This window comes from Gastrolobium bilobum, unplaced genomic scaffold, assembly GCF_033153095.1.
Source record: "Gastrolobium bilobum isolate Gb01-03AN ecotype WA unplaced genomic scaffold, APGP_CSIRO_Gbil_v1 utg8480, whole genome shotgun sequence".
Lineage (NCBI taxonomy): Eukaryota > Viridiplantae > Streptophyta > Magnoliopsida > Fabales > Fabaceae > Gastrolobium > Gastrolobium bilobum.
In genome coordinates this window covers 136,064-152,024 of record NW_026899605.1, presented here as the reverse complement: position 1 = coordinate 152,024, position 15,961 = coordinate 136,064, and the positions used below count along the sequence as shown (strand labels likewise).

Here is a 15,961-nt window from a genome sequence, read left to right as displayed (position 1 = left end):
TCAAGTTCAAAATTCAAATTTAAAAAGTTTAAATTTTAAGTATTAAATATTTTCCCACCGAATAGACATAATAATAAATTAATAAGCTTAACAATTTTTTATGCAAAAAATAAAGGGAAACGTGCTTAGAAGTCTGTGCAGATTCTCCAAGTAATAGCTTCTAGGTAATCATTCACGATATAAAAAATTGTGTTAATTATACTCTTACATCAAAAGAATGAAAGTTTGATTTCTTTTTAATATATTTTATTTTAAAATTTAAAATTCAACATGATAATAGAATTAATTATACATACTTTTAAAAAATAATTTTTTTCTCTTTTAATTTATATTATATACATATATATATATATATATATACATTTAAAATATTTATCTTAATTATTTTTTAAAAAGTTTCTTGTACGAATTCTTTTTGCTTTTTGTATCATTATTTAAAGTTAAGATTTTAATTTACTTTATTGTAAAGTTTATTTTTATAATTTTAAATATTTTTTTCGTTTAATTAATATTTTTTATTAAAATTAAATTTATTTTATACATATCTTTTTTCCAGTTTTATAATTAATTCTCATAGGTATAATAATTAAGCCCAATAGAAATAATAATAACTATCATTAGTATGCTTAATATTTTCCCATGCAGAAAGTATTGGGCAATATTAAATGCTGAATCTTTTCCCACCTCTCAAGTTCAAAATTCAAATTTAGAAAATTTAAATTTTAAGTATTAAATATTTTTCCTCCGAATAGATATAATAATAAATTAATAGGCTTAACAATTTTCTATGCAAAAAATATAGGAAAACATGCATAGAAGTCTATGCACATTCTTCAAGTAATAGCTTCTAGGTAATCATTCACGACATAGGAAATTGTGTTAATTATACTCTTACATCAAAAGAATAAATGTTTGATTTCTTTCTAATATATTTAATTTTAAAATTTAAAATTCAACATGATAAAATAATTAATTATACATTCTTTTAAAAAATAATTTTTTTCTCTTTTAACTTATATTATATACATATAAATATAGGGGTTTAATTTTCTCATGTTGAATGAGAATTCAATTCTCGTGTTGTAGAGATAAAAATCATGTGGGACCCGTGTGTTAGAAAAAATTATATGTAGGACCCATGATAGCACAAAAATCGAAGGGTGTGTAGGAAAATTTGAATTCTCATGTTGAATGAGAATTATAAAACCCATAATTATATATATAATTATATATATATATGTATACATTTAAAATATTTATCTTAAGTATTTTTTAAAAAGTTTCTTGCACGAATTCTTTTTTCTTTTCGTATAATTATTTTAAGTTAAGATTTTAATTTACTTTATTTTAAAGTTTATTTTTATAATTTTAAATATATTTTTCGTTTAATTAATATTTTTTATTAAAATTAATTTTATTTTATACATATCTTTTTTTCAATTTTATAATTAATTCTAATAGGTATAATAATTAAGCCCAATAGATATAATAATAACTATTATTAATATGCTTAATAATTTTCCGTGCAGAAAGTAGTGGGCAATATTAAATGCTAAATCTTTTCTCACCTTTCAAGTTCAAAATTTAAAATTTAAAAAGTTTAAATCTTAGGTATTAAATATTTTTCCTCCGTATAGACATAATAATAAATTAATAAACTTAACATTTTTCTATGCAAAAAATAAAGGGAAACATGCATAGAAGTCTGTACATAATAAATATTGTGCAATAAGTAATAGTAATAGTTTTGCATTATTTTTATTTAATTTTTTTATTTTTAAATTTTGGATATTCTAGGAAAACGTAACCGTTTTACGTTATTTTTAAAATTAATTCAATCTACCCTTGTATATATCTACATTTTAATTCAAGCCTAACTGCCAATAAAGAAGATATAAAATTTATTATTGTGCAATAAGTATTATATATATAAGTTTTATTATTGTGCAATAAGTATTATTTATAATCATATACCACTTTAACGTGCACCAAGTGGCGTGTCAAAAGTGTCTTCCAAAATTAATATTAAATGTCTATTTTGGTTGTTGTAGCCATATGCGCGCGTTTTCCCAACACACCCACTCGTATTTGATTATCCTTCTTGGAACTTCCAATGTAATAATGAAGTCAATATCTGATAATAACTTCTAAATCTTCTCAAGAACAAAAACATTAAAAACAAATTTATTACTTTATATTATTTTTGTAAAAAAAATTAATTAATCATAATAGGTATAATAATGAATTATAATACACATAATAATAAATATTATTAATAAGTTTAATAATTTTCCATGCAAAAAATAGTAGAATAATACAGTTGTTTGCCAACTATATTTTTAATAGATTTAACAATTTTTGATATAAAAAATAATGGAAGAAAATAGCTGTTTGTCTAACCGAATAATGTTGAATTTTTTTTCACACCTATCTAGTTACTTTAATTTTGAATTTGAAAAGTTTACTAATAGGTATAATAATTAAGTCCAATAGACATAATAATAATTATTCTTTTTGGTAAATATAAATATTATTATTTTTAGACCCAAAAAATTAATTAATCCTAATAGGTATAATAATTAGTGGTTTTGTTTTTTTTAACAACTTTTAAAATTCCACTGTTGTTTCTATAATGAACTGACTTAAACATTATGGTGTATCAGCTCAATGGTCAATTTAGTCATTGAATGGTCATTCATTTTAATATATTTATGTTTCTTAAACTTAAATATTACTCTTACGCTATGTTTAATAAATTGTCTCCATTGTGAATGTTCAACATCATCTTCCTCCAAGTACATAGTTGTAGCAAACACCACTTATCTTTTTTATAGTTAGGATTTTTTTCACATAATATTTGAATGGCTCCTCATTTTTGTTGAGTTAAATTTGGAGGATTTCAATAATTAATAGAGTAATATATGTAACAACTATAATAATTATTGGTTTAAGGAATATTAAAAGATATGTAGCTTATTCAAGACAAACATGTGAGAACAAAATTCTAGCAACAAAAGTATAGAATTAAAGCAACATTCTAGCTTATTCTATCTTGTCTTCTTCTAAATCACCATTTGAAACTATGTTGCTGGGTTGCACTGGTCTAGCATCGGACACACTTCGAATATCCTTTAAAGAAATAGATGATGGTTTATGAGGTCAAAGTAGTATCATTCATATCAAACTCATCATTTTCACCACCACGGTAAACATATCTGTCAAGAACAAAAATAAATTAAAGAGCAACAACAACAATGAGAAACAAATTATGTATGGACATAAAAAATAAAATAAAAAACTCATCTTGCTCTTGTAGGTATTACAAATAGAAAAAATAAGGACTTTAAGATAAAAGAGAAATTTTTACCGTGTTGAATTATGAGATGGTGCCCACAAAACACAGACAATGAAGGCTAAACATAAATATTTAATCATTTAAAAGTAAGGACATTTTATTATATCGTCTCGTTCATGATATTGTGTTATGGAAAAAATACTTGTAGAAGAAAAAAAGATAGAGAATTGTATCAAAAAAAAAAGATAGAGAAGAATGTCATACCTTCCTATGAGGAAGTAAATAAATTCATATTCTAGTGATTCCAAATCATCCTGTCAGCTTTACTCTACAATAGTGCTACAAAAAAAATAAAAAATATTATATGTTCATCAAATAGAAGAACAACTTAAGAAGAAGAAGATAAATAGGCAGAGAAGAGAAGAAACATATGCACAAAAGCTAATTACCAAATGAAAAGACCCAGTAACACATATCCTATTTATACACAAAATAATTTTGTTTTTTAATAATTACCTATTCAGATATTAACGATGAACTCTTTTATCACCTTTAAGTTTAAATTTTGAATTTGAATACTTTTCCACCTACCAATGCAAAAAGTAATGGGATATTATTACTTTTTCACTTATCCATGCAAAAAATAGTGGATCATTAATACAGCTGTCTTCCACCACATAAAATTGAATTATTTTCCCATCCATGAATTTAAAAATTCGAATTTTGAAAGTTGCCAAAAGAAGAAACATTTCAAAATCTGTCAAGTGTGAACACAAACCTGAGAAGCAAGAACAGATTGACACGTCAGCAAAGTTTCTAAAGTTTGGATGAAGATTTTATATATTAAGATTTGGTTTGTTTGTATAAAATTCTTAGTTGAGGCAAAAAAATCATATAATTGCGATTAAAAAAATAAATTATGTAATTATATTATTTTAAAGTATTTTATTCTATTAATGCAATCAATTATGTATATAATTAGTGTGAATTAATTGTGCATGTGGTACATGTGCAACCATGGTAGTTAAAAACTTGTTTTAAAAGTGTACTTTTATATTTTTACGATTTTTTTTTCATCAAAAAGTTTTTATCAACATTCCAAGCATTTTTATTTTCTTGTGATTTTTTATAAAAAAAATTATTATGATTTTATATTTTATGATTTTTTATCCCATTTCTGTGTTTAAGTAAAAACTTGATTTTAAAATTCTTGTCTGCAATTGCCACATGGCATTATAATGGCCATCTGTGCAGTTCTTTATCATAATTACCATAATTTTAAGATAATGATTCGGATATTATGGTAGAGATCATGATGCATAAAAAAATTATTATTATCTTTAATTTAAAAATCATAAATCTTAACTTATGATAATATTGGGCTGCACTAAAACAATGGAGGGCCCAAATTTGACTTGAAATTCACATGCTTAATTTGTAGAATCCGAACTCAACCTAGTTATTTTTCAGGCTGAGTTATGTCATTGGACCGGCTTTTAAGTCTTGAGCGTCCCAATTTTATTGAGGCATTTGTGTTATTGTGCAAAATAATCAAAAAATTGAACTGAATTGTGAACCAAACTGAATTGTATTTAAAACAATCGATTTTTAAAAATTAATTCATGAACCAAACCGGTTTTTAAAGAATCAGTTCATGAATCAAATTTATTTTTAAAATCAGTTCAAGAACCAAACTATTTTCGAATCAAATCGAACCGAATTGATTTTTATTACTTTATTTCTTTAAATTTAATTTTTTTCTTTTCAGAATAGGGTCAACCTGAATCGGTTTCGAACCAAACTAAACCATTTTCCAATCGAACCGATTTTGAATCGAATTGAGCCGTTTACGAATTGAACCTTTTTCGAACAGAATCGAATTGATTTTTATTATTTTATTTCTTTAATTTATTAATTTTTTTCTTTTCAGAATAGAGTCGACCCGAACTTAAATGAACCATTTTTAATAGAACTGAACTATTTTCGAATCTAACCGATTTTGAACCGAACTGAACCATTTTTGAACTGGATCATTTAAACCAATTCAATTCGTTTTTTCTAAAAATTCGGTTCAATTCGAAGGATGACACCCCTATTTACCATCAATGGCTCACAAAAAAGAAATGCTAAACAATCAAGACAATTCCAATCCAAATTTTTGGGAGTCTACTTGATGTTCGAACTATTTGGTGGATACTGTGTGAATTTTATTTTATTTTTTTCACGTAAATGAATCTAATCTTCATATGTAAATAGCAATTTAACTATGCTTGTATAATATGAGGACTGATAATTTTACATAATCTTAGCGATTGATCTCATGTGATTAATAGATTAAAATAATTAGATAGAAGTAGATTAATGATAAAAAAATTGATATAAAACTTATTACTCTTTTTTTCTCACTAATTCTGAGTCAGGTTTAGTATAGTTCAAACTTATTACTCTTACAACATACAAATTCATCATTCTCCTTACACAATATTATATATGACGAGTTATTTACATATCCAAATGTAAAGATACAGCGAGCAAAAAGATTATACTATTTTTGTTTTTGTCTCCCTAATGATTTAAATAAACCAGTTACAGATATAGTAGGCAGTTTTCTTGAGCCAACAAAATTCCGATATTTATAAGCTTTTGCACCTAAGTTTAGATCGGAATCTGTTCTTGTCAATTAATAAGCTCTCTATAAAAAGCTTATGGGGATAACCTTCTCTTTAATTTTTTTATCAAAAAAAAAAAAAAACTTTACTCCTACAAGTTGTTAATTGCTCTAAATTAAACTCGGCCAGATTATAGAAAGTTGACCATATATCATCACAAAACCCTCTACTCCTAATTTTAAAGAAAGTAGACCATGGCATCACAAATCACCATCAATCATAATCACCACAATATATATATATATATATATATATATATATATATATATGGGGTTTACATTTCTGCAGCTGATGTACGTGCAACAATCAAATACTTGCAATTTATATATTTGAAAGCATTAAATACAGGGAATCATAACCATACAAAAGATAAAAGCATTAAATATGGGAAATCATAACTATACACATATCATTGTTGTACGTAAAACGGCTGCAAAAATAATCTTACCTATATATATACATTGAAAAATGTTATATTTACAAACTTTTTATTTACAAACTATACTATATCTGACCGATCATACTTCAATAAAAAATATATAACCGGTCAAATTTAGTGTCATTTATAAAAATAATTGTAAACGGATTCTTCTAGTATATTTTACTTATTCTCCGAATGCTTCATTACACAAACCATGCTTAGCCATCCAAAATCTCCATCAAATAGTAAAGGCTAACATTGGTGATCATTCGTACGCCACTAGATCCCAATAAATTCGGTTACGAACACAATTTGACTCTAAATAAAGTTGACCCAAAAATTCCACATACCACATACACACACACTATCTATATATATATACACACACACATATCAACCTCACCATTCCCTACACCAGCTTGGTTTCGGATTAATCAAAAAATTAAAGAGAAAAAAATAAATAAAAAATAAAAGATGGGTTTGAGGAACTCTTGGGTATTGTGCTTGGCACTTATGCTAACATTCTCTTCAGCCATTCATGGCTTGGACATCACAAAACTGCTAAGCCAATACCCAGAATTTTCACAGTTCAACAAATACCTAACCGAAACCAAGCTGGCAGAACAAATCAACAGTGGTAAAAAAGTCACAATCCTTGCCCTTGATAACAAAGCACTCTCTTCCCTCTCTGGTAAATCCCAAGAAACCATCAAAGCAATCATCGGAACACACGTTCTCCCTGATTACTACGATGAGAAAAAACTCGTTGAAGCTCAAGGTAGCCACACCAAATTGCAAACCCTATTTGGAGCCTCTGGTGCAGCCAAGAACGATCAGGGTTACATCTATGTTAACCTCATTAACGAGGGTGAAGTTGCATTTGCTTCCGCTGTTGAGGGTTCTCCTTATAAAACCTTGCTTGTGAACACTGTCACCAACCAACCTGAAACCGTTGCGGTTCTTCAGGTCACAGAACCCATTGTTGCACCTGGTGTTGAATCATCATCATCATCATCATCACCAGTTGTTGAAAACGAAGAGAGTCTTATTGCTGAGTCACCTGCAGAGGCACCAGCTCCTAGCAGCTCTTCTCGCACCCAGGTCATGGGCTTCGTTGGTGTAGTTATGGCTTTGGCTTCATTTTTTGTCTCTTTTTAAAATGTTTATTAATTCTAGAACAAAAAAAAACAAAGTGGAAGAGGATGAGAATAGATATCGTTTGAGGAATTGAAACGATATATATTGACAGGATTTATAATAATAATGAAGATTTTGTTCTTACGGGGAAATTGATAACTTCGTCAATGATATTATTACACCGTTGATTTGTGTTTATGGGATTCGTTCATTTTGATTTTTGAATGAACTCGTTTTTGTGTTGTTCATTTTATTGTTTGTTTACTTTTGTGTAATTCTTTACTCGAATTTAAGTAAATGGTGATATGTTAAAGTATTTTTTTTTTTCCGATAACTCAATTCTAATTATCTCTTGAGACGAGTTGGCTCTCTTTTTTCACTAAGTTTTGATTTTTTGAGCCGACTAATTCGGAATACAAGGCGGATATAAGGATAAAAATATTTAAACCTTCCAAAAATGACATGTGGGGATCGAAACTTTCTTTTTCAGTTACTCAACTTTATTACTACCAACAAACTCGCCCTGTATTCCAGATTAGTTTCATACCCAGATTAAAGAATCGAAACTTATGAAAATATCAAAAGGTCGCTAACTCGCTTCCATGGTTGGGTTAACTCAAAAAAAAAAAGGGTATTATTGTCATACATGATAATTCCTTGCACGAGACACAAATATTGTCCGTTGTGCTCCTAAATGACCATGCGTTTAATTCAATAATTGTATTTAAGATCAATATGGTTTAACTGGTTTTATAGCAATTGATGCAGTTAATTAATAACAGCCGAGGTAAATTAGTTTTAACTTGCGTTTAATTTTATGGCTTGTAAATGTGTTTTAAGTGAGGAATTATTCTTAACGGACAGAACTGTAATAGATCGATTATCTTGTTAGCCTATTAAGTGTAGGTTACACTCATGTGAAATATGTAATGACAAGTATGTGCAAAATAGAATTATGAAAGAGAAGCAATAATGAGCTCTTCTGTACCCCAAAAAGAAACCGGAAAAAAAAAACGCCAATTTACAATTTTTACGATCATTGTGATGATATATATGCTGCTAAAAAAAAAGATAATTGCGAGGCTCTGGCCTAAAAGACTAGCTAACCCAAACCGTCTTCATATTTTTTAATAAAATATAACATAATTATGTGGCACACAAATTCATTTCAGAACTTGAAGTATTAGATCCATTATTAGAAAAGGTTATTTTATCGACGGGATTTTTTCGCTGTAAATAATTTTGTTGAAAATAAACTTTCTAATGGAAATTTTATGACCATCCAATATTCCATTGAAAGTCAAATAATTTTGTCAAAATTTTTGATGAAAAATTCCTTCTTACAATGGAATTTAACTAGAAATAAAATTTCAACGTCGAAAATAAAATACATTTTTTTTGAAAAATTATTGAAATTTTACGTTGCTTCTAAATGACTATTTCTTTCTTTATTTTGTGTGCTCATTTTCTTAACTATGTCTCCCCACTATAATTGGATTAAATTGATGCGGGGGGACCAATGTCATCTTCACTAGTATTTTCTTCCCAAGATCGAGGATTTTGCACGTATCTGCACGAGCATGGGTGTGCCTTGTGTCTGGAGCTCGTTTTTAGTGATCCGGAAGCTTGTGTTTCTTTTTAAAAAATAAGAGGAAAAAAAAAAATTGGGAGAGAATTTAAAAAAAGAAGAAGAATATAAATAAAAGAAAATATATTATTTTTTGATAAAGAACCATCAAATAGAATTGTGGTGCAAGTACATATTAAAGAAATTCTCTGTGCCTGTTGTATTTGAGTGTCTTTATGCATATTTACAATAGCTTTATTTTTTTGGGTACATATAATAACTTTATTTTTGTGCAAACTGGTTTTTCTTTACTATAAATTTATCAAATTTGTCAAGTACTCTAGCTGCCTAGGAGTCTAGGACCACCTTAGCATCAGTCAAGTCTAGCTTTATTTGATTGTGATCGGGCATTTATATTTATGAAGAGAAAGTTGTATACGTGGATAAATCCAACATTATCACCATGAATTAATGACAGATTTGACAATAGGATGCTCAAAGATTTCCTCGTTGTTGGGGAGGACCATGAACCCTACAAAGCCCACGTGATGCCATGTGGGCATGCAACTCAACATTCTTATCGAATAAAGAATTTTTCTGCCTGTCGAGTAAAACAATGGGTTTTCGTTTTATCCTTTAACATAACATAACAAACTTTTCTACACTCACAATATTTTGTAGGGCCCACACTTTTTAAAACAAAAAAATAAATAAAAAATTAAGACACCCAAAACGAATCTCTATAACATTACACAATCACTTTTCCTACAACATAACTATTATAAAACCCTAAAACAATATGAGGCACGTTCGGAGGACAAATGATGATTTATTACTGAAATTGTGGTCGTTTGAAAATTGAGGGGTGCTTTAAAGACTCAACATTTCTGAAGGCGCTATTGATGATGAGGTTTGAACGGTGATGCAAAATTATAGGAAGAATAACCCAATAATTGTACTAGATCTCTTTATTATTTTAAAAAATACAAAAAAAAAAAATCTAATATGATCAGAAAGGACACTATAACATTTAAAATCCTAAAAGTCAATCCGAGGTCCACCTACGTACATAGAACAAAAGACTTTTAATAAATTATATATAACCTTTTTTTTGAAATATTTTAAAAAATCATATGATGTATTTAGTTTATAAATTGAAGAATCAATTCAAATGAATATATATACACACGAATATATATATATATATATATATATATATATATATGAAAAAAATGCAGATAAGTTATCTGCATTTATTTCTAAAACGACATAGTTTTGGTATGAAAGTCTTAAAAAACTATAAGTATAAAGACTATTATAACCCTGAAATAAATTAAAATTACAAAAAATATCATGATTTTTGTCCCAAAACGACGTCATATTGGGCTTACTGCAGATAACTTATCTGCAATAACTGTAGAAAAAACGAACCCTATATATATAGGGAGAATATTTTCTCTTTTTAAAGGAGAAATTTTTTCTCCTACTAGTGACTCATAGCATAAGTTGATCTCATCTTTATTTTTTTTTTCTCTCCACTATTTTGTAGGCCTCACTTATACTATGAGTCACTAGTAAGAGAAAAACTTTCTCCTTTGAAAGTAGAAATTTGTTTCCCATATATATATATATATATATATATATATATATAGAGAGAGAGAGAGAGAAAGTGTTTGTCATTTTAAATGACAGAAAGTTATGTCATTTTAAGAGAGATACAGACACAGAAAATTGGAATTTTAAATTAAAAAAAAACCACTCACTTTCTCTCTCCCATGATTTCTATTTTTCTGTGTCTATCTCTCTCCTAAAATGACAAACACCAAACTCTATATATATAGGGGAGAGATCATTTGACTATAAGTCTTACTCCTCATCGCAGTCGTTGATTTTCGTTCATTTAACGGTTATCATTTATTTGAAATTAATAAATAATTAATTGTTATAATTTATTAAATTATAACCGTTAGATGAACGGAAATCAACGGCTGCGATGAGGAGTAAGACTTTTAAGTCTGGAGTCAAATGATCCCTCCCCATATATATATATATATATATATATATATATATATATATATATATATATATATGTTTGTTACATTATATAACATTACTTCACTTTTCTACACACACGTCAAAGAGGTGAGGTCCACATATTTTTCTATTTCTTTCATAAAACCTATATATATATATATATATATCTCAAACTGCTTAAGATATATTTATCTCCGGTCACCCCTAAACTATGTCGTTTTGTTTATTTATTTCTTTATATTAATTGATTCACCTTTGAATGGTTGTGATTTCCTTTTTCTCTTCCTTTATCAGCGACAATTCATCTTTGTACGGTTATGATTTAGTAGTCGGAGAAAAAAGGAGTCATAACCATTTAAAGGTAAATCAATTAATATAAGGAAATAAATAAATAAAACGACGTAGCTTGAGATAAACTTATCTCAAGCGGCTTGAGATAAACTTATCTTCAGCCACCCCAAAACTACGTCGTTTTATTTATTTATTTCCTTATATTAATTGATTCCCCTTTGAATGGTTATGATTCCATTTTTCTCTCTCTTTCTTTATCACCATTGATCACAATGGCGGACCTAAAAAATTTTATTTATGTCTGCACACTTAGAATAAAAGAACAAAGGAATTTTTTTTAAATATATTAAAATACAAAAGAATATAAACAGAAAAAAAAACTTTAACTTAACATAAAAAAAGTAATCAAGAGTCAACTAAACTGTTACAATAGAACATTTTGGGTCCTCAACAAAAATGACGAGCCTTAATTTAATCCCTTAGGAAAAAAAAGTCGACTCGTGGTCTCTCAGAATTCAAAAATAGATCCAGATATCTTCTGACATTAAAAAATTAGGTTTCGTAATTTTTATTGATGACTCAAAATATATTTTATTCTTTTTTAAAAAAAAAAATTTGTGTGTGCACTTGCACATATACAGGTCCGCCGTTTATTGATCCATCTTTGTACGGTTATGATTTAATAGTCGGAGATAAAATTATCTCAAACAGCTTGAGAAACGATAAGCCATATATATATATTAATAGTTAAAATTTAATTTAATTATTTATTGTCAGCTAAAACAGAGACCATTTTTTCTGAGCCGTAAAATCCAAATGACTAGACAAAGGGGGCAAATATTGCCTTTACGGTGTCCAATTATTCCCAATGATGAGTAAACATCTAAGGAAGATTAATACAATCACTCCCACTGTCATCACGTGGTCATCTCGTGATGTATGACGGAACAACTCTTGCATTGAACGGAAATCGAATCGCATGAAGTTGTTCTCCTAAATGAGAAACCCCATTAGGCCCCACAATATCCAGATTCTATGCCAAAGCCAATAATGCCTTATCCTAACCAAAGAGGACCTAAACCCCGAAAGAGACATATAAATCTTCCACTTCCAAGAGTATAGTATTTTCCTCTTTTGAAACATATATATATATACCCTTCCCCACCCAACCTTTGCTTTCCTCAAACAAAACAGAACAGAACCCCTTCTAATTAATTTTCTCTCCCCTGTTCCTCTGAGCAACGCATCATAAATAACCACATATATCCTACTACCCTGTAGAAAACTCAAATTAATGTCTGGGGTATGGATATTCAAGGATCGTGGGTTTCGTTTGGTGGAAAACCCTCAAGCGGCGGAGGGGAAGACAGGTAGTTCAAAGAAAAAGGTTTTGGTTCATTTACAAACTGGGGAAGTGGTATCTTCCTATAGTTCGCTTGAGCAAATCTTGATTGGTTTAGGATGGGAAAGGTACTATGGTGGAGACGCTGAACTGTACCAATTCCACAAGCATTGTTCCAGTGACCTCATTTCTCTTCCATGGGATTTCACCAAATTCACCTCTGTCTATATGTACGATGTAGTCATCAAGAACCGCAATGTCTTCCACGTGCGCGACATTTGAGTTTTTATTTTTTTTTGCTCTATATATATATATATAGAGTGTGAAAAATCTTGCAAGACTTTAAGGTTGATTCATTTTGCTTTCTGTTTTAAGCAATAAGCTATTATGGCATGGGTGAATAACAAGTACTCATGCCATTCATGAATTTCCCGTTTGTTAATTTCCACTCTATACATACGTTCTTGGGTTGGGCGTTTGAGTAGGTTTTTTTTTTTTTTTTTTTTTTTGGGCATTTGTTTTTTACTTTTTGTCGTGTAAGCGTACTAGGATTAGTTTCCATGATTAAGGAAAGGTCAACTCAACAGAAATATACAGTGGCTTGTAATGATTGGCTCAGAGAAATCGACATTAAGAGTAAACTAAAAAAACGGTATTTATGGATCTTTAATGTGTTAAATAACATCATCATATATTAAAAAAAAGAAAAAAAAAAAGGGTATTTTATTACTTTGTTTGCCAGTTAAAAGGAGAAGATTTATTGTGACCCAGGACCACCATTTTTTAGGTGGTCCCCTAGTATAAATGAAAAGATAAAATTAAAAAAGAAGAAAAATAACAAAGGTTAAAAAAAAAATAATTAATGTTATAAGAAAGAGTACCAAATCATTGAGTGGTCCTAGAGCATAAAAAATATTTCCTGTTAAAAGATAGAGAAGAGGGGGTTTGATGGAACTTCACGTGAAGTGGATTGCAACCCAAGGTCGCTATAACATACTAGCTGGGTCGCGCCACGTCTGCATGTGTCATTTATGAAAATGAAATATTAGTTATTTTGACTTCTAGTTATGATTCTGATCCACGACTGCTTGTGTCATATAATTCTATATCAATTGATCGATTACATATTTTTAGTAGGAAAATATTACTCTCATGTGATATGAGAGAATTTTTCTCTCATACACTCACAAATTAAGGGTGGGATCCACTATTTATTTTTCTCCCATGAACCCATATTTAATATTTAATATTTATTTTTACCTTTGCATAATTATGATTTCACATATTTAATGATTTCACATTAAATATGAGAAATCCTAACCATACAAAAATAAAAATAAATATAATTATTGGATCAACATAATCAATCTAAAGGTAAAATTGATTGATAATAATATTAGTAGTAACACTAATTGGTGATTACAATTATATCTTACCCCTTATTAATAATGGCTATTGACTTTTTTTCCTTTACGTCCACAAAATACAATACACTCCATTATTTTATTTTTGATAAATAAGGAAAATAAAAGACAATAAATAATCAATAATTAATAATAATAACAAGATCTTCATCAATAATTGTAATACGATTATATAATGATATTTCGAAATTCTTTCAAAATGTATTAAATTTCAATTTTTGTGGCTTATAAAAATATTAAGTGTATTATTTGAATTTCTTTATCATTAACAAATGATTATTAATTTTTTTTATTTATTAAATTAATTTGGTTAGTTTATTGTCCTTCACTTTCAAATAAAGTCACATCACGTGTAAAATTTGATTTTAAAAGTAAATGTAAAATTTTGTATTCTTATAATGATGTAACTCTTAGGAAGGAGAAATCATTTAGTGCTCGTGGAGCACTTTTCAATAATTGGGGCATAAGAGAGAGAGAAAAAAACTCCTCTTATGTGGCACCCCTAAAATGGAAGGATCACGGTTATCTCGGATCATTTTAAATTTTTCCCTTGGTACAGGAGAAATTTTTATTTGTCCGGGAATCTCGATTTTCAAAAATATGATTTTTGCATTCAGTTTACGATAATATCTGAAAATTTAAAATTTAGAAAAATTCAGTTTCCCGGGAATCTCTCAAAATCCAGCATACCAAACGCCCAAGAGTCAAGAGGTTAATACTTGCAATCGAATTAGTCATTTTTCCCTTACGAAGAGTCAAGAGGTTAACACTTGCAATCGAATTAGTCAGCTTAGGACATCAGTTGGTATCTGACAAAAAAAGAGGAAAAAAAAATGATAAATACAAGTTCCATCCCTCAATATATATATATATATATATATATATATATATATATATATATATGGAGAGAGATCATTTGACTCAAGAGTAAGACTTATAAGTCTTACTCTCCATCCTAACCGTTGATTTTCGTTCATCAAACAGTTATAATTTAGGAAGTTATATTAATTAATTAATTATTAATTAAACTATTAATGACAACCGTTGATTTCCGTCCATCAACGGCTAAGATTTGGAGTAAGACTTAAAAGTCTTACTCTGGAGTCAAAAGAACCCTCCCATATATATATATATATATATATATATGAGAGAGAACATTTGACTCAAGTCTTACTCTCCATCCTAACCGTTGATTTCTGTCTATCCAACAGTTATAATTTAGGAAGTTATATTAATTAATTAATTATTAATTACACTATTAATGACAACCGTTGATTTCCGTCCATCAACAGCTGGGATTGGGAATAAGACTTAAAAGTCTTACTCTGGAGTCAAAAGAACCCTCCACACACACACACATATATATATATATATATATATATATATAGGAAAATATTATCTTATGCTGTAGGAGAGTATTTTTCTCTCCTACACATACATCGACTTCCGTGTTGCTTTTTTTTCTTTTTTTCTTTTTCTTTAAGTGAGTGGGTCACACTCATAACTATCTCTATGACATAAGAGAGCTTCTCTTATGTCACATGAGATTAATAAAGCCCTATATATATATATATATATATATATATATATATATATATATATATGGGGAAAGTATTTCTTATGTGACTGCAGAAGGGAAAAAGTGCAGCAACACAGGATACACGTCTGAATCCTGGTTTTTTTTTTTTGATAGAATCCGCACGTGTATCCTAATGTTAAAAATTTGTTGCAACTTTTCTCATCAGCAGTCACATGAGAAGCGACGGACCCTATATATATAT

General features: G+C 28.5%; 2 protein-coding genes across 2 annotated transcripts; both read left to right on the top strand.

Annotated features, from left to right (window-relative positions):
- The first annotated feature begins 6,859 nt into the window (after positions 1–6,859).
- On the top strand, positions 6,860–7,543 carry LOC133291921 (fasciclin-like arabinogalactan protein 3). Its single transcript, XM_061490281.1, has one exon. The coding sequence runs from the start codon at positions 6,860–6,862 to the stop codon at positions 7,541–7,543; it is 684 nt and encodes a 227-aa protein (XP_061346265.1).
- Positions 7,544–12,612: 5,069 nt separating this feature from the next.
- Positions 12,613–13,335, top strand: LOC133291912 (flowering-promoting factor 1-like). The gene has a single exon (XM_061490269.1). It carries the CDS (start codon positions 12,709–12,711, stop codon positions 13,036–13,038), a length of 330 nt encoding a protein of 109 aa, XP_061346253.1. The 5' UTR covers positions 12,613–12,708; the 3' UTR covers positions 13,039–13,335.
- Positions 13,336–15,961: the final 2,626 nt, after the last annotated feature.